This window comes from Oryctolagus cuniculus, chromosome 10 (genome assembly GCF_964237555.1).
Source record: "Oryctolagus cuniculus chromosome 10, mOryCun1.1, whole genome shotgun sequence".
Lineage (NCBI taxonomy): Eukaryota > Metazoa > Chordata > Mammalia > Lagomorpha > Leporidae > Oryctolagus > Oryctolagus cuniculus.
The window spans coordinates 73,540,677-73,568,595 of NC_091441.1; the positions used below are offsets into that span (position 1 = coordinate 73,540,677).

At 39.4% G+C, this 27,919-nt stretch overlaps 1 protein-coding gene across 7 annotated transcripts; it reads right to left on the reverse strand.

The window, feature by feature from the left end:
* Positions 1-1,099: 1,099 nt before the first annotated feature.
* ZNF717 (zinc finger protein 717) lies at positions 1,100-27,919 on the reverse strand. Of its 7 annotated transcripts, none has more exons than XM_051851459.2 (4): positions 27,782-27,919; positions 6,739-6,865; positions 6,405-6,497; positions 1,100-4,072 (listed from the first exon to the last, which is right to left on the reverse strand). In XM_051851459.2, the coding sequence occupies exons 1-4, from the start codon at positions 27,794-27,796 to the stop codon at positions 2,073-2,075; spliced, it is 2,235 nt and encodes a 744-aa protein (XP_051707419.1). In that variant the 5' UTR covers positions 27,797-27,919; the 3' UTR covers positions 1,100-2,072. The 7 variants fall into 7 exon arrangements, with proteins under 7 accessions (XP_051707419.1, XP_051707417.1, XP_069906665.1 ...); XM_051851457.2 differs by having other exon boundaries at positions 6,405-6,575; XM_070050564.1 differs by having other exon boundaries at positions 6,739-6,881; positions 27,782-27,918.

Genomic DNA, 27,919 nt, shown 5'->3' on the forward strand with positions numbered 1-27,919 from the left:
AAAGGGGTTGCCATAGACTCCAAAAGGCTCTTCTGCTGGAAAAGGTTTGAATTCGGACTGCCCCAGGTCTGCAGGCTGAATGGGCCCTGCAGTTATTCTCATGGGTCTTGGAGACCCTGGGCCTTTATGAGCAGTCATATGTTCTTGTAGCTCACAATTCAACTTACTGTGTACTATGGGATGTTCACTGTGCTAATAGTTCCTTGTCTTGGAAAATAAAAATCAGTGGGAATCAATACTGGGAGCACTGTGCTATGAATGCTACTGTTAACTAGGAGGTCTCTGTGTACATTTATTATTTAACTTTCACTCTATTTGCTTATTCCTATTTTTTTTTTTTTTTTTACTGTCTGTCTGTCTGTAATTCCTTTCGTTGCCCAGAGTCCATGTCTTTGATTCTCGAGTGCACCTTCCTTTACCTGACTGCTCGGGTAGCTTTCAATTCCTTCTCTGACGCTTCTGCACCCCGAGTGCTTATTCCTATTTTCAATACTTCAATCTCGGGACTAGAGTAGTGTCTCTCCTCCCACCATTTATCTACTATTATACTATAATTGAACAATACTTTGTTTAAGCTAAGGCTGAATTGTGAGGTGACCAACATTTACATCACCTGAACAGACTGAAACTTTTATAACTATAGATTTTTTTCTTTCTTTTTGCCTTAAAGTCATCTCTGCTAGGAATAGTTATGAGTATTAGTTTTTCCATAAAATACACAAAACTTATTTTTCTTATAATCTGTATTTACCCTAATATTTGAGGTGAATGTCTCATGATTAACATTTGAAAAATTCCCAGAGGGCATGACCAAGGCTAAAGGGGCTATGCCTAGTAGGTAGCAATGAAGGTGACAGGGTTCACCTATGGACCCAGCTCAGGATGGGAGGTAGGAAAAGTATAGCTACAACTGCAGTATACAAACTGCATTTGTTCATCTAGGTATAGTCATGCCAACATTGTGAAGGGTATATCCTAAGTGTGTATATGCTGAGAACTAAGTTGAGAGCAAATACAATGAGAATTTACAAAGGATTTCATCTGTGTGGAATATAAGTTCACAAAGATTTTCAAAAATACTAAAGATCAACATGAGAGGTGATCATGAAACAAGATTATATTAAAAAGTATACAAAGCTTCTATAATATTTGACGTATTTATCTACAAATATCTGCAAACAGTTCAGCAAAATAAGAAGTAAATTCAGTAATGTCAAGACTCATTTACAAACACGGGAAACCCAACATAACAGACTGTAAGCAAAACAAAAAATAAATAAAAGAAAAAAATGAACATTGACATAATATCAATCATGGGAAGAATACACAGGCTTTATGCTACCAGGATACTCACAGCCTCTTTCACAACCTATAAAGACTTCTGATGGTTTGGGCAGCTTCAGGCCCATATACAGATATGTCTGTGATTTCCATAAGCACAAAAATCAACAGAGACTTACTTCTTACCCTATGCAAAGTACTCGTTGTATAGGGCTGGCTGTACAGTACTATGGATGATATGAGTCATGTGATTGTCCCATGATCACAGTCACAGAGCTGGTCTGAACTAAAGCCAGACAAAAAGCAATTTCAAATAATAATTTAATAAACAATTAAGTGGGTATTTCAAATAAGTGATTCTAACAGATTTAATATTTATTCTCAAAATTTACAGGTAAAATAACAGCTCAGTTACATGATCCTATATACAATACAGGGAGGCTCAAAATAAGGGCTTTAAGTCCAAAGAGAAAAGAAGAGAGTTTAAACAACAAATAGCCAGTCTTTGGCATTCAGGGTTATTCCCTTGTGTGAGTTCTCTCTTTACCACAAAAGTGTGACTTCTGGCAAGTTTTTCCACATAATTATACTTTTAGGGTATCTCATTTGTGTGATTTCACTGACAGTCATTTAGGTTTTCCACATTCATTGCATTCAGAGGGTGTCCCTTATGTGTGATTTTGCTCATCTTTGCTGAGGTTTGACTTAGCAAAAACTTTTATTCACATTTACTGGGTTTTTCCTGTGTGAGTTCTATGAGGTAGGACTTACTGCAGTTAATTTTTCTTGTATTATTTACATTCAAATGGTTTCTCAACTGTATGAGTTCTTTGATGTGTTCGAAGGTGTGACTTCTGCCCAAAGGTTCTTCCACATTCAGTACATTCAAAAGGTTTCTCACCTGTGTGAGTCCTCAAATGTGTCCTGAGGTGTGATTTCTGCCCAAAGGTTTTTCCACACTCATTGCATTCGTAAGGTTTTTCTCCTGTGTGAGTTCTCTGATGTGTGTTAAGGAATGACTTTCGACAAAAGGTTTTCCCACATTCATGACATTCATAGGGTTTTTCTCCTGTGTGAGTTCTTTGATGTATAGTGAGGCCTGACTTATGAGAGAAAGTTTTCCTACACTCGATACACTTATATGGTTTTTCCCCTGTGTGAGTTCTCTGATGCATTCTGAGGCTGGACTTCCGGGAGAAGGTTTTCCCACATTCACTACATTCAAAAGGTTTTTCCCCTGTGTGAATTCTCTGATGCTTGATGAGGTGTGACTTCTGGCAAAAGATCTTTCCACATTCCTTACATTCATAAGGTTTTTCCCCTGTGTGAATTCTCTGATGTATCATGAGATCTGACTTCTGGTAAAAGGTCTTTCCACACTCATTACATTCATAAGGTTTTTCCCTTTTGTGAGTTCTCTGATGCATGCTGAGCACTGACTTATGGTAGAAGGTTTTCCCACACTGATTACATACATAGGGCTTTTCCCCGGTGTGAATTCTCTGGTGCATGCTGAGTTTTGACTTCCGGCAGAACGTTTTCCCACATTCACAACATTCGTATGGTTTTTCGCCTGTATGAGTTCTTAGATGTATGGTGAGAACTGACTTTTGGCAAAAGGTTTTCCCACATTCACTACATTCATAGGGCTTTTCCCCTGTGTGAGTTCTCTGATGTACAGTGAGGACTGACTTTTGGGCAAAAGTTTTCCCACACTCGTTACATTCAAATGGTTTTTCCCCTGTGTGAGTTCTCTGGTGCACACTGAGGTGTGACTTCTGGCCAAATGTTTTCCCACAGTCATTACATCCAAAGGGTTTTTCCCCTGTGTGAATTCTCTGATGTACACTAAGTACTGACTTCTGGCTGAAGATTTTCCCGCATTCATTACATTTAAAGGGTTTTTCTCTTGTATGAGTTCTTTGATGTTTGTTGAGGTGAGATCTCTGGCAGGTTTTCCCAAATTCATTACATTCACAGAGTTTTTCCCCTTTGTGAATTATCTGAAGCATGCCAGGATGAGACTTCTGGAAAAAGGTTTTTCCACATTTATTGCACCCATGGGGCTTTCCCCCTGTGTGAATTCTGTGATGGATACCAAGTTTGGTTTTACAGCTGAAAGATTTCTCATACAGGTTACATGCATAAGGCTTTTTCCCTGTGTGTGTCCTCTCACTTACTGTAAGATCTGACTTACTAATGAACAACTCCTCATATTCAGTACATTCAGAGGTTTTCTCTTCTGTGTAGGTTTGTTGTTTAAAGAGGGCAGACTTCTTATAGATCGTTTTCTTTCCTATATTAGTTGTCTCTCCAGTGACAGCTGATTTACTATAAGCATTTCTATCTTCATTACACTTAGAGAGGGTCACTCCCATATGAGCCCTCTTATGTGTAAAGGATATTGTATCTCTGTTGAAGACTTTCCCTTCTCTATGTTCAAAAGTCTGCTTCAAGGTTTGAATTTTCTGATGCTGACTATGATGCTCAGGATATCCGTGCAATTTGCCAGTTATACTATAGGCATTGGGTTTCTCTCCAGCATGCATCTCATCAGGCTCACTAGGGTGAATGGCATTCTTATACAGATTAAATGCTTCAGGCCTCAATCCTGAATAACTGCCACTCTTTGTGTTCAGTTTTGGAATGTTATTTGAGCTTAAATGTAATGCTTTTCCTAATTCAATTCTCTCCTCAGTTGATGTGTTGTTGTTTGTGGTTGCAGCTTGTGATATATATCCGTCTTGACTTTCCTGGCTGGCCTTGATCAGGTTATCCATTTTCTGGACAGCTGAAATGAGGAAAAAGTAATCTAAACATGACTTCTAGAATGCTACCAAAGGTAAAGAAGCTTATTCCCATCCTAGTGGCATAAGATTTAAAATATCGCTAAAAGTTATTCATTAAAATTACACAGTTTTCCTACTTAATATAATAAATCACATTATCAGATTTTTCCAATGCTAAATCATAATGCTTTTTTTATTACTTAAAGTTTTTCCATTTGAAGGTTTATTTAATTTATTTGAAAGGCACAGTGTCAGAGAAAGTTAGAGACTGAAAGAGAAATAGATCTTCCATCTGCTGTTCACCCCCAAATGGTTACAGTGGCAGGGGCTGGTCCAGGTCACAGTCAGAAGCCCAGAACTTCCTCTGAGTCTCCCACATTGTAGGCAAGGGGCCAGGCCCAAGTACTTGGGGTATCTTCCAGTGTTCTCCTAAATGCCATTAGTGGGGGAGCTGGATCAGAAGCAGAGCAGGCATTGCCAGTAGCAACTTAATCTGCTGCATGACAAGCTGTCCCATTTGAAAAAAAAAAAAGTGAGGAAATATTTAATCAAAAATAGTCACCTACTGGCTAGCTATAATTATTAACCTGAGTGCTTTTCAGCTGCCATTGATTTTTCCATTCATTTTCTCTGCTCTTCTTACAGCAATTATGTGTGTTTTGTGCTTCTCCTTTGGTAAATTTTCAGCACTGAATATGCAATATTCTTGGATCAGTAACCTGAAGGTGCAGGAAAGAGTCATTTGTCTGTTTAGATCATTTTTCTGTTCTCTTCTTAGGAACAGTATATGCACCTATGTTTTTCTACATTTTGTTCTCAGAAGAATGGTATAGGCATCTTTGTGGTTTTACAAATGTACAATCTCATAATCTTTCATTACAAATGTACAATCTCATAATCTTTCACACTAGGTGAAGGCAACTCACTTCATGTTTCTGAAAAAAAGAAAAAAAGCTGATATTTTCTGCTTTCAGAATGTAACAGGCATAGGAAAGCTCCATTCTACCATCTTGCAGTATACTCCCATCTCATACTGCTCTAAAAAATAGGTTCTGCAGCTCAGAACCTATTTTAACAAAAATCTGAGTCACCCATATATATCTTATCTCTTGGTTGTTTTAGAATAATTTAAAAAAAACAAAGGGAGAGTGGTAACTTCAAACTTTATTCCCAATTAAATCTAGATCCTTCAAGATAAAACCATTGATTCATTTGACCTTGTGACCCAGAATCTCCTGTTCTATTTGTAAGTCTAGGACCACCTATTTCCAGGTTTTTACATTGGTCCTCTTCAGTTTCATGGTTTCTGATGTCATGCTACATAAGACTTGCTAATGCATCACTCTTCTCAATTGCCTACCAATTTCCTAGGTAATCTCCTCAATAAGTAAAACAGGTTTAAGCTGACTTGCAAATCATTTTTTCTAATAGTAATATACAATATCTATTCTAGATTTTACATACACCTATATTTTATATGAAAAATCTGGAAATCTGTCATTTTGGAATTGAACTAACTCAAAATAAATAAATAATACCTCTCTAAAATTGCCTTCCAGGGCAGGCATCTAGCCTAGAAGTTAAGATGCCAGTTAGGATGCCTTTATTACAATCTGGAGTACTTGGTTCAATCCCTGGCTCCAGTCCTTGATTCCGAGTTCTTGCAAAGGTAGCTATGATAATTCAAGTAGATGGTTTCTTGTAACCATGTGGGAGACATGAATTGCCTTTAGGCTAATCCTCTAAACAACTGTAGCCATCTGGGGAATAAATTTGTGGATGGGAACTCTTTTTCTCTGACTCTCAAAAAAAAATGAAATTAAGTAAATTCCTTCCTAAAAAAATGCATCTCGTTTTCTTTTTTTTTGTCATCATAGCAAAACATTCCTTGTGGCTATTATCTCACTAACATATATATTTGTTTTCCTATTTTCTGTTTAAAAGAAGGTGTATTTGTTTCATTACTGCTATTGTACCTATGCCTACAAAGATTATGAGCTGCCAATTTCCAGGCACTGAAAGAAGAAATATATGAATAAATTCCTAAAGAAATGCAGTATATTAATGGAGAAAAACACAACTAAGAATTTATAGGACACAGCTAAAAAGAATACCTAAGAGCCAGATGGAGGTGGGACTTAAGTCTAAAAAAATCAATATAAAAAATAAGGCAGATAGATGTACACATACGAGCCTTCCTTGGAAACTTACTAATGTATATATGATGCATGAGAGCAGCTGACCTCAGAGTTGAGAAATAGGTAAAAGATGGTAGAAATAATTCAATACAAACAATGTGCTAAGCTTTCCTTGCCCCACTATGTATTGACTGACCTGGGAGGCTTGGACTTAGGGGTCCTTCCACTATCCATGGCTCTGCTCCTTGCTCCAACTTGAAAATCACCTCAGGTTTGGTAATGCAGTATCCTGTTAATGGGAAATAATGTAGCATTTTGCCAAACTGTAACATCAGGTTCTCTGAAGAGTGACAACTTGGTTTAGGAGCTGTGCAATGAAAGGGTCAATATGATCTTTTTATTAGTGTGGATGCATTCCTCATGGACTGGAATCTTATACCTAAATAGCATTAAACCTTAAGATGTGTTTGATTATTTGTCAAAAAAGAAGAAACTGTCCACTTTGGCATTACTGGGGGAGTTTTACTTACCCAAGGACAGCAAGTTGCTGTATATCTCCAGCATCACATCCCTGTACAGGGTCCTCTGAGCATTGTCCAGGTTCTGCCACTCCTCCCAGCTGAAGTCCACAGCCACATCCTCAAATGACACCAACACCTGTAACAGCACATTTCTGCTCAACATATCAGTTCTAAGTCAGAAAACAAGAAGACCAAGAGTTCATTCTTCTGGCTCTGTCTTATATAAGATTCAAGTTACTTTGTATTACACCTATAAAAAAAGAGAATCTACTGAAAATTATTTCAAATAGGATGATTCAATAAATGGATGATGAAAATAACATAAACCATCATACACAGGAGAATAGTCATGGGGTAACAACAAAAAGGGAAACCTGTAGAAGTGAAACTGACACTATAAGAAGCAATGACTTGATCAGCCCTTGTCCTGATTGTTGAGGAACAGCTTACTATTTTATTCTTTTTAGTATTTTCTTTTTCTACTTAATACCATTGGTTGAACTCTTTACTTAACACAGAATTATTCTTAGGTGTTTAAATCCAACTGAAAATTGATCCCTATTAAAAATAAGAGTGGGAATAAGAGAGGGAGGAGATGTACAGTTCGGCACACTCTCTCTCAGACTTACCCCTAAGGGTAAAGCTAAAAACTTGCCATGGGACTCAAAATCCCATTAAGTTGACAGTTACTAATGCCACCTTACTAGTTAAAGTGATCAGTTTAAGTTCATAACTGACCATAAAGATAGGATTAAGTGTCAAAGGGATCACATAAATAAGACCAGTGTCTGCTAATAATAATTGATATAATTAAAAAGGAGAGAACGATCCAATGTGGGAAGCAGGATACACACCAGACTCATAGAATGACAAATGCCCTAAACAGCACTCTTGCCTCAGAATAAGCCCTTAAGGCATTTGGATCTGGCTAAAAAGCCCATGAGAGTTTCACAGGCAATGGAAAGCCAAGACACTATAGCAAAATATAACCTACATGAAAGATCTCTGTGAGTTAGATCTCGGTGGAAAGAAGGGGCCATCAAAGAAGGAGGTACCTTTCTCTGAAGGGAGGAGAGAACTTCATTATGGCCTTGTCTAAATAAGGTCAGAGTTTGTGAACTCAAGAGGCTTCCATAGCTTTGGCAGCTCATGACAAGAGCCTGGGGTGATCACTGACATCATAAATAAGAGTTAAATTATTAATTCAACAACAGGAGTCACTGTGCACTTGCTCCCCATGTAGGACCTCTGTCCTTAATGTGTTGTACTATGAGAATTAATGGTAAAACTAACCTTCTAACAGTAGTTTATATTTTTTGTGTCTATGTGGGTGCAAACTGTTAATATCTTTACTCAGTATGGAGTTGATCTTCTGTATATAAAGATAATTAAAAATGAATCTTAATATAGAATGGGATGGGAGAAGGAGTAGGAAATGGGATGATTTGTGGATGGGAGGGTGGTTATGGGGGGAAGAACCGCTATAATCCAAAAGTTGTACTTTCAAAATTTACATTTATTAAATAAAAGTTTTCTATTAAAAAACAAGACAACAAAAAGGCAAAATTTCTTGTAGGACATTTTTTTTTTTTTTTTTTTTTTTTGACAGGCAGAGTGGACAGTGAGAGAGAGAGACAGAGAGAGAAAGGTCTTCCTTTGCCGCTGGTTCACCCTCCAATGGCCGCCGCTGCAGCCGGCGCACCGCGCTGATCCTGGCAGGAGCCAGGAGCCAGGTGCTTTTCCTGGTCTCCCATGGGGTGCAGGGCCCAAGCACCTGGGCCATCCTCCACTGCACTCCCTGGCCATAGCAGAGAGCTGGCCTGGAAGAGGGGCAACCGGGACAGAATCCGGCGCCCCAACCGGGACTAGAACCCGGTTTGCCGGCGCCGCAAGGTGGAGGATTAGCCTATTGAGCCACGGCGCCGGCTCTCTTGTAGGACATTTAACAAAAAAAAGCATATAATTAGAGTTGTACAATAGAAGAAAAAAGGAAATAGAAAAGAGAAATAAGAAAAGATATACACCATGTTCACAAATGGAGATTTTATATCACAAAAATGTCATATTTAAGTCAGTAACTCGTTCAACATTATCCTAATAGAAGGAAGACATTTTTAGATACAGACAACTTACTTTAAAAGTTCTTGTGGAAAATTAAAGAATCAGGAATAGACACTGTGCTACAAGTTATATTTTTATTCACTCAAAATCATTGTCCTTCACAGTATTAGTCAACCTAAGCTAGCAGAACAAATACTAATATACTGGGTAAACTGGACAACAGCTATTTTTATTCACACGATTCTAGAGCCTTAGAATTACATGATCAAGGTCCCAGAGGATTCAGTTTTTGATGAGGTCTCTACTTGGCTTACAGAAAGTAGCCTTGTTAATTTGTCCTCAAAAGGTGGGGATCATGAAGACAGAAAGAGTAATCTCTTTCTTGCTTCCTAAGGTCATCAATACTATCAGAATTGAGCACTGCCCTTATGATTCATTTAACTATAATTAGTTCTTAAATGTCCTATAATTAAATGTCTTTACATTTAGGTTAAGACTAGGCTTGAATATAAAGTCTGGGGGACCCAAATCATTCATAGTAATATATCTGTGCTGCTTTTATCTGTACAGGAATTAAGTATCCTCAGGTAATGAGAGTCATATAAACAGATTTGTAGTCCTTTGTTTGCCTTGCACTGATCAGTGGCTTGTGAATGAAAACGATATAATGTTGATTCTAAATAGAAACTAGAAGAGACAAAATTAGGTCACCCTATTCTTCTGTGAGGAAGACTAGCAATCATTAGAGATAGAGAAAGGAAATGCTCCTTTTTTTATTTATTTATTTTTATTTTTTTTGACAGGCAGAGTGGACAGTGAGAGAGAGAGACAGAGAGAAAGGTCTTCCTTTGCCGTTGGTTCACCCTCCAATGGCCGCCGCGGCCGGTGCGCTGCGGCCGGCGCACTGCGCTGATCCGGTGGCAGGAGCCAGGAGCCAGGTGCTTTTCCTGGTCTCCCATGGGGTGCAGGGCCCAAGCACTTGGGCCATCCTCCACTGCACTCCCTGGCCACAGCAGAGGGCTGGCCTGGAAGAGGGGCAACCGGGACAGAATCCGGTGCCCCGACCGGGACTAGAACCCGGTGTGCCGGCGCCGCTAGGCGGAGGATTAGCCTAGTGAGCCGCGGCACCGGCCTGGAAATGCTCCTTTATCTATGGCTCTGAAGGAGGCAAAAAACAAATCTGACCCTTGATGGACAAGTACTATCAGAAACACCTGCTGCTGATTCAACTGGTAAATGAATCAGCAAAACAAAAGAAACACCACCAGCAATAAAGACAAGTAGTACAAGGATAGCCAAGTATGCTACTCCTTGGCTTCATACTTACTAATCGTGTTACTTATGGTAACTTTTACCTATGAGTGTATTTCAAAAAGTTTGTAGAAAAACGGAATTAAGTTTATCTCAGTGAACTTTTGAAATCAGTTTTTTCATATTACACATTTTCTATTGATTAAAAATCAATAGAAAATAGACAAAATTGGCTTTAACTATAATTATGTACAATAATTGTTACTTGAGAAATCAAAAAATTACATTATAGACTTAAAGCTTTAGGAAAGAGTCTGGAAAACAGTATGTCTCTGTTGCTAATCACTGTTATTTGATAGTACTACAGGAAAATATTGAGTTCATAAATAAAGGCAGTTTTGCAAGCCAGAAAAGGTATGGAGAGATACTAGAAATTTGGGGTCACGTAGAATTGGAAAACTCCAACACACTTCTCATAGAGGATTAGAAAAATTCAAAAAATATTTCTCATATTTCCTTTTATTGTTTAAGGTTGACAAAGCTGTTTCTAGTTTTTACAAAAAAATTTAATGAAGAATACTTTGGGAATCAAGAGCAACAATACTCCATGATATTTAATAAATGGTTATGATCATGACAATAATTGCTAGAAATTGTGAATGGATTAAGCTGGTCTGACAATTCTTTCAACTGCTCAAAATTGCCAGAGGAAAGATGAATAAAAAGATATTTCTAAGGAAACAGGTAGTCTATACAGAAACATTAAAAAAAAACAAAACCTGAAAGTCTCAAAAAACTGGAATGACAGCTAGTTGGAATGATAAACATATCAATCTAAGTTAATTTTTTATAGTTATACAGCAAAAAAAAAAAATCAAACTCACCTAAAATGTGATGGCAGTTTATGATATAAGGAGGCTGTTACAGACTACAGACAGGAATCATGCAAAAGCAGCCCTGCTCATGAGAAGGGCACGCTCTGAAGAGTCATTGCCAGTGAGTGCAATGTCGATAACAGAAATCAAAGAACACTTCAGAAAGTGCAGAAAACAAAAAACAACAAAGTTAGGGGTTACTAGGGTGCAGAACCCAATCAAAGAATGTGTCCCATTCAAAGTTTAGAGGCCACTCAAAACAGCCTGAGGATTTGAAGATGACCAAGTTACCATGAGATGAAGGATTTGCTGATTCTCCTCATTGTTTCATTTGTTTCCTTTTCCAAAAAGAAGGTTAACTGTGATTATCCTGAGATCCTAGCTGGTGCAAAGCAGTGAAAAGATGAGATCTTAGTGTTTCCTCAAGGAGTACAGGATATAGTTAAGATACTTGCAGGCAGTGGGGAGAAGAATGCCAGTATGCAGAGACCACTGCCCATTCATTTTCAATGCTACTTCTAAGAATATGCTACACTCTCAAACCCACTGTAGATCACCTCAGGCAAGAGCAATTAAACTTGGGTAAGCAAACACTACATCAAGGTGTCTGTGTCACTTCTGAAAGGGGTGCCATTTGTTTCACTGCTCTCTCTTTGCAGCATCCACAACAACACCCAATGTTCCAATAACGGCCATTCCATCAGGCTGAGGTCAGAAGGAGATTTGATGCACACCGTTAGTGTACAAGACCCTCAGAGGTTGGGTCATTGATTACCATAATCTAGGTTACTGCTCCTGATATCCTGAGAAACCCAGAATAATAGCATCAGTCAGACATCTCCTTTAACAGACTCCCGGTGTCTGTCTCTGGGCCTCTTGCATCCACTGCGCTCCTCCTCTCAGAACGAATCCACAGCAACAATATAGACCCTTGCCTTTAAACTTATTTGGGACAGATCTCAATGAAAAAAAAAAAAAACAAACAGAAGAGCCTCTGGAGTATACACAGCCAGAACGACAAAAGTAGCAATGTGAGGTGCTTTATCACATGAACACTTTATACTTCATGACATTTACCAAATTCTGAATATTTGAAGGGTAGGAGGTTAAAATAAAAATAAAAAAGAGTAATAAATAGAATGAATGAGGTTTCATTCACTCATATCTTGTTTAAAATATACAGGCCCACCAGGGAAAGGGAGCCCCTTAAATATGAAGATTCTGTGCCATGACAGGTGATAGGGCACATATGTAACTGCAGACTTCACTAGGATTGAGGGTCAGCAAAAAAATATTTTAAGAAATGAAATTAGGGGTCAGCACTGTTGCACAGTGGGTTAAAGCCCTAGCCTGCAGCGCCAGCATTCCATATGGGCACCAGTTTGAGTCCCAGCTGCTCCACTTCCCATCTAGCTCCCTGCTAATGTGCCTGGGAAAGCAGTGGAAGATGGCCCAAAACCTTGGGCCCCTGTACCCACGTGGGAGACCAGAAGGAAGCTCCTGGCTCCTGGCTTCAGAATGGCTCAGGTTCAGCCATTGTGGCCATTTGGGGAGTGAGCCAGTGGATGGAAGACCTCTCTATCTCTCCATCTCTACCTCACTCTGTAACTCTTTCAAATAAATAAATCTTTTTTAAAAAAGTGAAAACAGCCAGTGCCGTGGCTCAATAGGCTAGTCCTCCGCCTTGTGGCGCCGGCATACTGGGTTCTAGTCCCAGTTGGGGCGCCGGATTCTGTACGGTTGCCCCTCTTCCAGGCCAGCTCTCTGCTGTGGCCAGGGAGTGCAGTGGAGGATGGCCCAAGTCCTTGGGCCCTGCCCCCCATGGGAGACCAGGAGAAGCACTTGGCTCCTGGCTTCGGATCAGCGCGGTGCGCTGGCCGCGGTGGCCACTGGAGGTTGAACCAACGGCAAAAGGAAGACCTTTCTCTCTGTCTCTCTCTCTCTCACTGTCCACTCTGCCTGTCAAAAATAAATAAATAAAAAGTGAAAACATTTTCCAAATTTAGTGAGAATTTTAAATCCACAGATTTAAGAGCTGAATGATGGTGTATAGTAAAATTTTCCAAAGAAAGGTCTAGCCCTTCACTCTCAGTACCTGAAATGTCTCGCCTGCCTGCTATAAAGGCTTTGGGCCATGGGGGTAGTCTATGTTTACAATGTGATTTAAGGTCATGTCGTATCAGTCTGATGTCTGGATATGCTGAGACAAAGGGCAGTTACATGTGTAATCAACATGTTTATGTTACAAAATCTCTGGAAAAGCTCCAAAAATGACATTTGGGTGAGATTCTGTGGTTGGCAGTGTCCTATTGTAAATGTTGGGAGATTCAGGCAAGAACAAAATGTTGCCACACACAAAACAACTGGAAGCTAAATGACTCATGAACCCTGTCCTATGAAGCTCATCCCTCAGCTGAGTTTAATGCATCCCTTGATAGTAATAATATCTAATTGTAAGTAGGAGGACTTCTGAGTTCCTTAATTTTTTTGAGGAATTTCTGAGCCCACAGGGATCTTACAGACTTCCAAACTTGCAGATGAATCATGGCCTTGGGGACACTTATTAGCTCACACAATCATAAAACAAAGGAGGGTAACTACACTAAGGCATATCATGATAAATTTTCCAGAAATGAAAAGAAAGAAACCCAAAAAACAAACAAACAAACAAAATATCTGGGTAAATACAAAGGAATGCTAAAAATGATAAATATCAGAGTAAAATATATTTTATTATTTGTAAACTGTTAATAAAAAGTCATTGAGTGTCCTCTAAGATGGCGGAATAGGGAGGGAGCACACTGATAGTCTGCGAAAAGATAGTTTAATAAAAGTGGAGATACTGTAGTTTCAGGGAAGAGTTAGGAAAAAAACAGCAGAGGAAACTCTTCCAGAACTAGTGGGACACATGGACCTACATGGAGGGCACGGGAGCCCATGGTTCGGGACCCCAGCCGCCAAGTCTACGCACCAGTGCTGGAAAAGGAGGTGAGGCAAAACCTCAGTAGCCCAAGACACTGGCGGGGAAGCGGCAGGAAGATCCTAGAGAGAACAAGGCTTGAAGCCCCGATGGGGAAAGTTCACCAGGCTAACTAGAGGAGAGAAGAAAAAAAAAACAAATAAATAAATAAAAGGGACCGGTGCGGACATGATTCTCTCTCTCCACTCACCTTACAAAGGTGAGCAAGACAAAGAGCAGGTGCCATTTTGGACGTAAGTAAAAGCTGCGCCACCTCAGGGCTGCACCCACCCTCAGCCAAGCAGAAAAACCTGACTCTGGTGGGAAGAAAAAATAGGAGGTTAGGAACTAGTGAATGTGTGGAGCTAATGAACTGAGACTGTGAAAACAAAACAAAACAAAACAAAACTGAGGGTGTGTGAGAGAACTCACCGAGTGCCTGTGTGAGTACTCTTGGAAGATGCCACAAACTCAGTAACTCAAGAGATTGCAGGGGAATCTGAGCTCACACTGAGGACTACACAGATCCTGTGTGTATGCTCCTTGGCACATACAGATGAATATTATACCCATAGGGGTCAGAGCTCAGACACTGACTGCTTTCAATTCCGCTCAGCTGTGCAGAATTACTTCCCTTCTGAATAAAAGAGAGAGAGAGAGAGAGAGAGAGAGAGAGAGATTGATTTACCACGCCTAACTTGGGTGTGTCACCTGTGGCACAGCCTTAACCCTGAAGAACCAAACAGAGTTCTCTGGCCACACCCATCACAAGCCTCTAAGGATCCATCAAAAGCAGACAGTCCACTTAATCTAGAGTCATAGTATAACGAGAAAAACCACAACAGTAAGGAAAAAAAAGAAGAAACCAAAGAATATCTCCACAATGTCAAGCAATAAACGCAGAAACCAAGGAAACAAGAACAAGGAAGATATTGTGATGCCCCCAAATGAACAAGACACCCCAATTCAAGATTATGAAGATGATGAGATAGAAGAAATGCAAGATACGGATTTCAAAAAATTTGTGATAAGAACATTTAGAAGTTCACAAAAACAAATTCTTGAACTACAGAAATCCTTACTGGAGAGGAGAGAAAATCTCTCTCATGAAAATGAAATCTTAAGGAGGAATCAAAATAAAATGAAGAAACTAGTAGAACATGGGCTGGCGCCGCAGCTCAATAGGCTAATCCTCCACCTTGCGGTGCCGGCACCCCAGGGTTCTAGTCCTGGTCAGGGCGCCAGATTCTGTCCCGGTTGCTCCTCTTCCAGCACTCTGCTGTGGCCTGGGAGTGCAGAGGAGGATGGCCCAAGTCCTTGGGCCCTGCACCCGCATGGGAGACCAGGAGAAGCACCTGGCTCCTGGCTTCGGAGCAGCACGACGCGCTGGCTGCAGCACGCCGGCCGCAGCGGTCATTGGAGGGTGAACTAATGGAAAAGGAAGACCTTTCTCTCTGTCTTTCTCTCACTGTCTACTCTGCATGTCAAAAAAAAAAAAAAAGAAACTAGCAGAACATGAAATTGTGATAGCGATGAGAAATCAAAATAAAATGAATAACTCAATAGATCAAATGACAAACGCATTAGAGAGCCTGAAAAACAGAATCATTGAAGCAGAAGAGAGAATATCAGACTTAGAAGACAGAGCACAGGAAAGCATACAGTCAAACCAAAGAAAAGAAGAGGAAATTAGAAATCTAAAAAATATTGTTGGGAATCTACAGGATACTATTAAAAAAACCAACATTTGGGTTCTAGGAGTTCCTGAAGGCAGAGAGAGAGAAAGGATTAGAAGGCCTTTTTAGTGAGATACTAGCAGAAAACTTCCCGGGTTTGGAGAAGGATAGAGACATCCTAGTACAGGAAGCTCATAGAACCCCTAGTAACCATGACCAAAAGAGATCATCACCACGACACGTAATCAAACTCACCACAGTGAAACATAAAGAAAAGATTTTAAAATGTGCAAGAGAGAAATGTCAGATTACTCTCAGAGCATCTCCAATTAGACTCACAGCAGACTTCTCATCAGAAACCCTACAGGCCAGGAGGGAATGGCGAGATATAGCCCAGGTACTAAGAAAAACTGCCAGCCCAGAATATTATATCCTGCTAAGCTCTCATTTGTGAATGAAGGTGAAATAAAGACCTTTCATAGCAAACAGAAATTGAAAGAATTTGTCACCACTTGTCCAGCCCTGCAAAAGATGCTTAAAGATGTGTTACACACAGAAACACGGCCATCAATATGAAAGAAGATAAAGGAAGAAAACCTCCCAGTAAAAAATCACAGGAAGTTGAAAGCATATATTAGAAAGTATCTTTGGGAAAATGGCAGGGCAAAGTTACTACTTATCAATAGTCACATTGAACGTCAATGGCCTCAACTCTCCAGTTAAAAGACAGACTGGCTGAATGGATTAAGGAACAAAACCCATCTATTTGCTGCTTACAAGAAACACATCTTTCCAACAAAGATGCATACAGACTGAAAGCGAAAGGTTGGAAAAAGATATTCCATGCCAACAGAAACCAAAAAAGAGCTGGCGTAGCCATCTTAATATCAGACAAAATAAACTTTAACACAAGAACTGTTAAGAGAGACAAAGAGGGGCACTATATAATGATTAAAGGGTCAATTCAACAGGAAGATGTAACTATTATAAATGTATATGTACCTAATTACAGGGCACTGGTTTATTTAAAAGGTATGTTAAGGGACTTAAAGGGAGACTTAGAATCCAATACAATAGTACTGGGGGACTTCAATACTCCACTTTCAGAAATAGACAGCTCAACCATACAGAAGATCACAAGGAAACAGCAGATTCAATTGACACTATAGCCCAAATGGATCTAACAGATATCTACAGAACTTTCAATCCTACACTTAAAGAATTTACATTCTTCTCAGCAGTACATGGAACCTACTTTAGGATTGATCACATAAAGCAAGTCTCAGCAAATTCAAAAGAATTAGAATCATACCATGCAGCTTCTCAGACCACAATGGAATGAAGTTGGAAATTAGCAACTCAGGAATCCCTAGAGCATATAGAAACACACGGAGAGTGAACAAAATGCTCTTGAATGAACATTGGGTCATAGAAGAAAGCAAAAGAGAAATCAAAATCTTTCTGGAAGTAAATGAGGATAACAACACAACATATCAAAACTTATGGGTTACAGCAAAAAGCAGTGTTGAAAGAAAAGTTTATAGCAATAGGTGCCTACATCAAGAAATTGGAAAGGCACCAAATAAATGAGCTTTCAATGTATCTCAAGGATCTAGAAAAACTGCAGCAAATCAGACCCAAAACTAGTTTGAGAAGAGAAATAATTAAAATCAGAGAAGAAATCAACAGGATTGAATCCAAAAGACCATTACAAAAGATCACCCAAACAAAGAGCTAGTTTTTTGGAAAAAAAAAAAAAAAGAACAAAATTGACACATCACTAGCCCAACTACCTAAAAAAAGGAGGGAAAAAACCCAAATCAATAAAAACAGAGATGAAAAAGGGAATGTAACAAGAGACAGCACATAAATAAAAAGAGTCAGCAGAAATTACTACAAAGAGTTGTATGCCAGCAAACAGGGAAATCGATCAGAAATGGATAGATTCCTGGACACATGCAACCTACCTAAATTGAACCAGGAAGACATAGAAAACCTAAACAGACCCATAACTGAGACAGAAATTGAAACAGTAATAAAGGCCCTCCCAACAAAGAAAAGCCCAGGACCAGATGGATTCACTGCTGAATTCGACCAGACATTTAAAGAAGAACTAACTCCAATTCTTCTCAAACTATTTGGAACAATTCAGAGAGGGAATCTTCCCAAATTCTTTCTATGAAGCCAGCATCACTTTAATTCCTAAACCTGAAAAAGATGCAATAGAGAAAGAGAATTATAGACCAATTTCCCTGATGAACATAGACGCAAAAATCCTCAAAAAATTCTGAACAATAGAATGAAACAACACATCAGAAAGATCATCCACCCTGACTAAGTGGGATTTATCCCTGGTATGCAGGGATGGTTCAATGTTCACAAATCAATCAATGTGATACACCACATTGACAAACTGCAGAAGAAAAACCATATGATTATCTCAATAGATGCAGAGAAAGCACTTGATAAAATACAACACCCTTTTATGATGAAAACTCTAAGCAAATTGGTTATAGAAGGAACATTCCTCAATACAATCAAAGCAATTTATGAAAAACCCATGGCCAGCAACCTAATGAATGGAGAAAAGTTGGAAGCATTTCCACTGAGATCAGGGATGCCCACTCTCACTGCTGCTATTCAATAGAGTATTGGAAGTTTTAGCCAGAGCCATTAGGCAAGAAAAAGAAATTAAAGGGATATAAATTGGAAGGAGAAAGAAGTCAAACTATCCCTCTTTGCAGATAACATGATTCTTTGTTTAGGGGATCCAAGGAACTCTGCTAAGAGACTATTGGAACTCATAGAAGAGTTTGGCAAGGAAGCAGGATATAAAATCAATGCACAAAAATCAACAGCCTTTGTATACACAGGAAATGCCATGGCTGAGAAAGAACTTCTAAGATCAATCCCTTTCACAATAGCTACAAAAACAATCAAATACCTTGGAATAAACTTAACCAAGGACATCAAAGATCTCTACAAAGAGAATTACAAAATCTTAAAGAAAGAAATGGAAGAAGATACTAAAAAATGGAAAAATCTTCCATGCTCATGTATTGGAAGAATCAATATCATCAAAATGTCCATTCTCCCAAAAGCAATTTATAGATTCAATGCGATACCAATCAAAATACCAAAGACATTCTTCTCAGATCTGGAAAAGATGATGCTGAAATTCACATGGAGACACAGGCAAACTCAAATAGCTAAAGCAATCTTGTACAACAAAAACAAAGCTGGAGGCATCACAATACCAGATTTCAAGATGTACTACAGGGCAGTTATAATCAAAACAGCCTGGTACTGGTACAGAAACAGATAGATAGACCATGGTAACAGAACAGAAACCCCAGAAATCAATCCAAACATCTACAGCCAACTTATATTTGATCAAGGAGCTAAAACCAATTCCTGGAGTAAGGCCAGTCTCTTCAACAAATGGTGCTGGGAAAACTGGATTTCCCCGTGCAGAAGCATGAAACAAGACCCCTACCTTACCCCTTACACAAAAATCTACTCAACGTGGATTAAAGATCTAAATCTATGACCCAACACCATCAAATAATTAGAGAACATTGGAGAAACCCTGAAAGACATTGGCACTGGCAAAAACTTCTTGGAAAAGACCCCAGAGTCACAGGCAGTCAAAGCCAAAATTATCAATTGGGATTGCATCAAATTGAGAAGTTTCTGTACTGCAAAAGAAACAGGAAAGTGAAGAGGCAACCAACAGAATGGGAAAAAATATTTGCAAACTATGCAACAGATAAAGGGTTAATAACCAGAATCTACAAAGAGATCAAGAAACTCCATAATAACAAAACAAACAACCCACTTAAGAGATGGGCCAAGGACCTCAATAGACATTTTTCAAAAGAGGAAATCCAAATGGCCAACAGGCACATGAAAAAATGTTCACAATCACTAGCAATCAGGGAAATGCAAATCAAAAGCACAATGAGGTTTCACCTCACCCTGGTTAGAATGGCTCACATACAGAAATCTACCAACAACAGATGCTGGCAAGGATGTGGGGGAAAAGGGGCACTAACCCTCTGTTGGTGGGAATGCAAACTGATAAAGCCACTATAGAAGTCAGTCTGGAGATTCCTTAGAAACCTGAATATAACCCTACCATTCAACCCAGTCATCCCACTCCTTGGAATTTACCCAAAGGAAATGAAATTGGCAAAAAAAACCAAGGTGTCTGCACCTTAATGTTTATTGAAGCTCAATTCACAATAGCTAAGACCTGGAATTAACTTAAATGCCCATCAACAGTAGAGTGGATGAAGAAATTATGGGATATGTACTCTACAGAATACTATACAGCAGTAAAAAACAATGAAATCCTGTCATTTGCAACAAAATAGAGGAATCTGGAAAACATCACGCTGAGTGAAATAAGCCAGTCCCAAAGGGACAAATATAATATGTTCTCCCTGATTGGTGATAACTGACCGAGCACCAAAAAGGAAACCTGTTAAAGTGAAATGGACACTATGAGAAATAGTGACTTGATCAGCCCTTGTCCTGAATGTTGATGAACAACTTAATACTTTATCCCTTTTAGCATTTTTTTTTTGTTCTAGTTAATGCTATTGGTTGAACTCTTCAATTAATACACAGTTATTCTTAGGTGTTTACATTTAACTGAAAAGTGATCTCTGTTAAATACAAGAGTGGGAATAAGAGAGGGAGGAGATGTACAATTTAGGACATGCTCAAGCCGACCTGCCCCATACGGTAGAATTAGAGATTCCAATTCAATCCCATCAATGTGGCATGTACCAATGCCATCTCACTAGTCCAAGTGATCAATTTCTGCTCACAATTGTTCATAATGATAGGACTAAGAGTCAAAGGGATCACACAAACAAGACTAGTGTCTGCTAATACTAACTGATAGAATTAAAAAGGAGAGAATGATCCAACATGGGAAGTGGGATACAAAGCAGACTCATAGAATGGCAGATGTCCTAAACAGCACTCTGGCCTCAGAATCAGCCCTTAAGGCATTTGAATCTAGCAGAAGAGCCTATGAGCGTATTTTAGGCATGGAAAGCGAAGACACTCTGGAAAAAAAAAAAAAAAAACCTAAATGAGGGATCTCTGCAAGTGAGATCCCAGTGGAAAGAAAAGAACGGGCTATCAAAGAGGGAGGTAGCTTTCTCTGAAGGGAGGACAGAACTTCCACTTTGACTACGACCGTGTCTAAATAAGATTGGAGTCAGTGAACTCAAAAGGCTTTCATAGCCTTGGCAGCTCATAACAAGAACCTCGGATGATTACTGACGTCACAAATAAGAGTGTTAATTGTTAAGTCAACAACAGGAGTCACTGTGCACTTGCTCCTCATGTAGGATCTATGTCCTTAATATGTTGTAGAATGTGAATTAATGCTATAACTAGTACTCAAACAGTACTTTATACTTTGTGTTTCTGTGTGGGTGCAAACTGTTGAAATCTTTACTTAATATATTAAATTGATCTTCTGTATATAAAGAGAATTGAAAATGAATCTTGATGTGAATGGAATGGGAGAGGGAGCAGGAGATGGGAGGGTTGCAGGTGGGAGGGAAGTTATGAGGGGGAAAGCCACTGTAATCCATAAGCTGTACTTTGGAAATTTATATTTATTATATAAAAGTTAAAAAAAATTAAAAGTCATTGATTATTTGAAGCAAGATAATAACTATATATTATGTTACTAAAACATATAGGAGTAAAATGGATGACTAGCAGAGTAATGAAGATGGGAAGAGAAAAATGGAAGTACACAACGAAGTTTATATACAAAGAGGTATAAAATTATTTATAGGTAGATCATAGTCAAAGATAAATACTATGAAGCACAAACAACCACTGATGATGTCACAAATAATAATCTTGAGGAAGGAGATAGCTAAAGGTTAACTGTGAAAGTAAAAAGTAAAAGAAAATTACAGTTGTAAAAGTTAAATATCTGCTTACTTCTTTGCCTATTTGAGAAGCTTATAACCCAACAAAGAAAAAGAAAAAAAATACACAATTAGGTTACAACCTAAGAAACATCAACTCCCAAGAGTCACAAAAATTAAAAATTACTTGTTTTTTCAACATAGGTTTAATTTTGAAAAACTTCTGTACAGAGGCATTCCCCAAGAATCAATGTATGGCACAAAGATTGCTTACAGGAGATAATATTCCTTAGGAAATGACTAATTTAGATTAAATCTTGGGGAACAGCTGTTTAACAGATTCCAAAGGACAAAATAGTAAAGGACAAACATGAATGGCCCAAATGAGATTAAGAGACACTTAATACATTTCTACAATCCCAGCCTCCTGGCAGGAGTTTCCACAGCAGCCTCCTCCGCTCCCTCACCAAAACCAACCTTGTGTGAAATCTCAGCTCTGACAGCCTGTGCTGCCAGAGTCCTCACTGTCTTACCCAGTGCCTTGCTTCTAATTCTCAGGGGTGTACTGACTCTTTAAATAAACTTTTGCTTCCTGTTCTTAACTGTTTGGGTGTCTTTTCAGTTCTTTGCTAGAGGCTCCAGAACTCTACCTTCTCTGTCAACAATCCAACAAAGGAACTCACAGGTCATACAAAACAGGAAGTGGACTAAGTCTGGCATGTAGGCCATATTTTGTCCATTTCTATTGTGTATAAATTACTCCTACTGAAGAAAAATGATTTGCATAGTAAAAACAAGTCATAAGAAATCTGCAGGAATAGTACAGTGTAGAGAAAATGAAACAAATGCAGGAGATTAAGATAGATTGTATAAGTTAAAAGTATCATGATAATAGCAAAATGTCAAGGTAAACCTTCTGAAGAAAAATTATGAAATTTGAATAAGATGACCATCTTAGAAACTGTAGAGTGATCCAAATAAAAGGCAGAAGATGGATTCAGGAATCCTTGAAAGAACAAACATAAATTTTTGGGATTTTACCATAGGTCACTCTCTAGTCTGCACAGATTAATGAAATAAAAGGTGCAGCTTTTTTGTTTTTCAAATGCACATTATCTTTTCATTCCATTTTCCATGAACTTTTTGGCATTTTTTTTTTTTTTTGACAGGCAGAGTGGACAGTGAGAGAGAGAGAGACAGAGAGAAAGGTCTTCCTTTGCGTTGGTTCACCCTCCAATGGCCGCCACGGCCAGCGCGCTGTGGCTGGCGCACCGCGCTGATCCGATGGCAGGAGCCAGGTGCTTCTCCTGGTCTCCCATGGGGTGCAGGGCCCAAGCACTTGGGCCATCCTCCACTGCACTCCCTGGCCACAGTAGAGAGCTGTCCTGGAAGAGGGGCAACCGGGACAGAATCTGGCACCCCGACGAGGACTAGATCCCGGTGTGCCAGAGCCACAAGGCGGAGGATGAGCCTAGTGAGCCGTGGCGCCGGCCTTTGGCATTTTTTTAAAAATTTATTTGAGAAGCAGAGTTACAGACAAAAGGAGAGACAGAGAGAAGGGTCTTCCATCCAATGGTTCACTCCCCAAATGGCCAATCTGAAGCCAGGAGCCAGGAGCTTCTTCCGGGTCTTCCATGATGGTGCAAGGGCCCAAGTGCTTGTGCCATCTTCGACTGCTTTCCCAGGCCATAGATAGGAGCTAGATTGGAAGAGGAGCAGTCAGCACACCAACTGGTGCCCATGGGATGCTGGCGCCACAAGCGGAGGCTTAGGCTACTACACCACAGAGCCGGCCCCAAAAGCTGCAGCTTTTACTGGCTCGGTAAAAGTAAAAGGTTAAAGCTCAGGGCTGAGAATACAACCAGAAAATGGGTAAAAGGGAAAGTCCTGGAAGAAAGAAAGGGAAAGAATTTAAGCTTCTAAATTTATATACAAAAATGACAAACACTGTTGGCTGACTACTGAACTATATATGTGTGGGAGATTACAGACAGGCCACTAGAACTGCAGTGGAAGCTGAAAGAAATAATCAGCTACTGATTATTGGAAGGAATAGAGCTAGGAATAAATCCAGTCAGTTAACTATCTGGTAGCAGAAAAATTGTTCTTCTGAGGAACACGACAGTATCCACAATTTCTACAACTGTGATTTAAAACATCCAGTACAGAATTCAGTATCATTACAGATGTAAAGAAAGAGGAAAATGTGACTCACAATCATGGGCTAGAAGAAAATCCAGATTAATTCAGATGCTGCAAACAGCTGACAAGATGGTTAAACTATCTTCAAATATTTTTAAGTACACAGAAGATGATATAAGGGGCCAGTGCTGTAGTGGGTAGAGATGCAGCATGCAGTACCAGCATCCCATATGGGCACCGGTTTGAGTCCTGGTTGTTGCAATTTCGATCCAGCTCTATACTATGGCATTGGGAAAGCAGAAGAAAATGGCCCAAGTGCTTGGGCCCCTGCACTCATGCAGGAGACCTCGAAGAATCTCCCGGCTCCTGGCTTTGGATAGGCCCAGCTCTGGCCGTTGCAGCCATTTGGGGAATGACTCACCAGATGGAAGCTCACTCTCCTTTTCTCTCTGCCTCTGCCTCTCTCTTTTTCAAATAAATAAATCTTAGAAAAAAGTGATATAATAGGGGTCAGTGCTGTGGTATAGTGGGTAGAGCCGCTGTCTGCAGTGCCGGCATCCCATATGGGTACTGGTTTGAATCCTGGCTGCTCCACTTCTGGGTTAGCTCTCTGGTAATGTTCCTGGGAAAGCAGTAGAAGATTGGGCCCCTGCACCCTTGTGGGAGACCCAGAATAAGCTCCTGGCTCCTGGGTTTTGGCCATTTGGGGAGTGAACCAATGGATGGAAGACTTCTGTTTCTCTGCCTCTGCCTCTCTATAACTCTGCTTTTCAAATAAATGAATAAATCTTTTTTTTTAAAATATTTATTTATTTGACAGGTAGAGTTACAGACAGTGAGAAAAAGAGACAGAGAGAAAGGTCTTCCTTCTGCTGGTTCACTCCCCAAATGGCCTCAATTGCTCAAGCTGTGCTGATCCGAAGCCAGGAGCCAAGTGCTTCCTCCTGGTCTCCCATGAGGGTACAGGGGCCCAAGCACCTGGGCCATCCTCCACCGCTTTCCCAGGCCACAGCAAAGAGCAGGACTGGAAGAGGAGCAACTGGGACTAGAACCAGTGCCCACAGGATTAACCTAGTGCGCCACAGCACTGGTCCCCTGAATAAAACTAAATAAATCTTTTTTAAAAAAGATGATATAATAATGTGTTATGGGCTGGTGTTGCAGTGTAGCAGGTTAAGCCACCATATCCAATATGAGCATTGGTTCAAGTTCTAGATGCTCCACTTCTGATTCAGTTCCCTGCAATACAGCTGAAAGAACAGTAGAAGATGGGACCCTGCATCCATGTGGGAGAACTGGATGCGGGTCTAGGCTCCTGGTGTTAGCCTTGCGCAGCCCTGGTCATTGTGGCCTTTTGTGGAGTGAACCAGAGGATGGGATTTCAATCTCTTTCTTTATCTTTCTTTGTTTCTTTCCCTCCATCTCTCCCTTCCTCTGTAACCCTGCCTTTAAAACAAATGAATCCTTTTTAAAAAAAGAATGTGTTATAGATGAGGATTATCAGTATAAAAATAAACTCAAAAATAAAACACCATGGAAGTTCTAGAGCTAAAGTAGCTAAACTGAAATTGTATTTATGGGCTTAACAGTAGGTGGAAAAAGGCCAAAAAAAATGCAACTTGGAAATTGTTATGGTTTTAATATTTCTTCAGAAAAGCATAAGTTGGAAACAATCCATAAGGCAAGAGTTTCTGTTCTTATGAACAGATTAATGCCAATTTTAAAAGGACGTGAGGCTATGAGTTCCATCTCTTGCTCTCTCTTTCATGTAATGCCTTCTGCCATGTCATGACACAGTAAGATGGCACTCCCCAGATGTGGCTGCTTGGCTTTGGACTGCGTAGCCTGCAGACTATAAGAGATATGCTTCTTTTCTTCATTAATTATCCAGTATGTGGTACTTATTTTGGCAAAGCAAAACAAGCTGACAGAAAATAGGCATTTTCTAATTTTTATGAAAGAAAAGTGGCAGAGGTTCAGAAACCATTGCAGCAAATTAGAAAGCAAACTAATACATGAGGATACTTCAAAAAGTTTGTGGTGAATGGAATTAAAGTATCTTGAAAGCAATGAGAAAATAAAAGAGCACAGGGTATACTAGGGTACAGCCATATATGAATGTTGGCTGACTTCTCATCAGAAAGAAGACAGACTAGCACAGCTCAGAAAGGATCAAAACTCATCACTGAACCTATGTACAGGGTTTTGCCAACAGTGACATTTCCAATATAAAAAAGAAAGTTACTGTATTTTGAAGTGCCAACAGCTTTTCCTCCTTAGACACATTAAATGTAGCTGAAAATAAAAATTTAAAAATAAAGGAACTGGGGTCAGCACTGTGGCGCAGCAGGTTAAAATGCTGGCCTGAAGCGCCGGCATCCCATGTGGGCGCCGGTTCTAGTCCTGGCTGCTCCTCTTCTGATCCAGCTTTCTGCTATGGCCTGGGAAAGCAATAGAAGATGGCCCAAGTCCTTGGGCCCCTGCACCCACTTGGGAGATCCAGAAGAAGCTCCTGGCTCCTGGCTTCAGATTGGCATAGCTCCGGCCATTGTGGCCATTTGAGAAGTAAATCAGCAGATGGAAGACCTCTCTCTCTGTCTCTACCTTTCTCTGTAATTCTGTCTTTCAAATAAATAAATTAAAAAATAGCATACTAATACAAAAATTATAAAAAAATAAAATATTTTTAAAAAATGAACAAAAGTAGCAGGATGTGGCTCCAGATGAGATTAGACTGGAGAAGCAGGACTTCAGGAAAAATTACATTTGGTCATCTGGATCAAGGCTAATAGGTAATAATACCAAATATAAGCAAAGGAAAGAAAAGAAGGTTGAGGTTTTTCATTGCAGATTTGTTGAGCCTGGGGTGGTTTGGACACCTACAGAGACGTTCAACATGGAGTGGAACCAACGGCCTAAAGCTTGGGAAAGAGGTCCAAGCTGCAGAGACTTAGGAATGTTGGGCCAGAGGGCCAAATCTGTCAAGAACTGCAGAGAGGAATGAATGCAGAGCAGATGGAACACTTGGTGAGCTACATTATGGAGAAGGAAGTATAAGAATTCATGAAAAAGAAATAAAACCATATAAATGAGATTATAATAGAGATGAGCACAGCAAACAAGAATTTATAGGAGAAGATCATGGATTGAAACATGGCAGAACACTCAAGGCAAAGAATAGAAGGTAGTCTTTGGATTAGCTAGAATTTAAGTTACTCATAAACTTTTGAATAATAAAACTAGGATTACACTGAGTGGCTTAAAAGTAAAAATGACCAGAGGAAAGGGTTGCCTGAAAATTAACTATGACTAGTCCATTTTACAACCTGTATATATTGACTAGCTTAAAGAAATGTATAAAGAGTTATTTAAGGACCTGTAGTATACCGTATCTACACATTCCTGGTTCTATCTATGAATTAAGTACAACCTTCCAAGAGCTACTGAGGACACTATTTAACAACTCCAGTAAAACCTTATAAACTAATTTGTGTTTTAGCACAAGGTAACCATTACCAGTTCAGAATGCTGGGTAAAATTTACTTCCATATTTGTACTAAAACACTGTCTACTATGTTATCTATGTAATCAATAAACTAAACTTCAAGTCCCACAATAATTTAGCACATCCTCTTCTAAGTTTCAATTTGAATCATGTAACAAATATATCTTTTTGCTATAGTATCAGAAAGACCAGAGACCAATTTGCATTCAACTTAGATGGCTCTAATATCAATGTTATCTTATTTACCTATGTTTCTCTGATATTAACTTTTACTTATTTTTGTTTTTTGATTTTAGTTAATGAACCCTCATAAAGCTCATAAAATACAATGTAAGGGGCAGGTGTCGTGGTAGAGTGTGTTACACTGCCACCTGTGATGCCAGCATTCCATACTGGAGTGCCAGTTGGTGTTTCTGATCCAGTTCCCTGCTAATGTACTTGAGAAGGCAATAGAAAATAGCCCAAGTACTTGGATTCCTGCCATATATGTGAGAGACTTGGATAGAATTCCTGGCTCGTGCATTTGGCTTAGTCTAGCCTCAGATGCTGTGGTCATTTGGGGAGTGAATCAGTGAACGGAAGATGTCTCTCCTCTCTTTCTATAACTGTCTTTTAAATAAATAAATTAATTAAAAATATAAAGTAAAAGACGTTGAGAATTAAATAAGTAAATAACTTACTGGAGATGTATTCATTTTCTTCGCCTCTGGAAAGATGAAGAAGATTCTAGAATTACATTTGGGAGAGAAGATAAATGGAGGGAATCATGAGAAATGACCTGGCTTGCTCCCAGATTCTACTGTGCAGAGGAAGATCAT

Coding starts and splice junctions, on each gene's coding strand:
- ZNF717 (XM_051851456.1), bottom strand. CDS start 6,892: ATGTTGAGCAGAAATGTGCTGTTACAGGTGTTGGTGTCATTTGAGGAT. Junction 6,576..6,738: donor CAGCAACTTGCTGTCCTTGG/GTAAGTAAAACT, acceptor TTCATTGCACAG/CTCCTAAACCAAGTTGTCAC. Junction 4,073..6,404: donor CCTAAGTCCAAGCCTCCCAG/GTCAGTCAATAC, acceptor TCCTCATTTCAG/CTGTCCAGAAAATGGATAAC.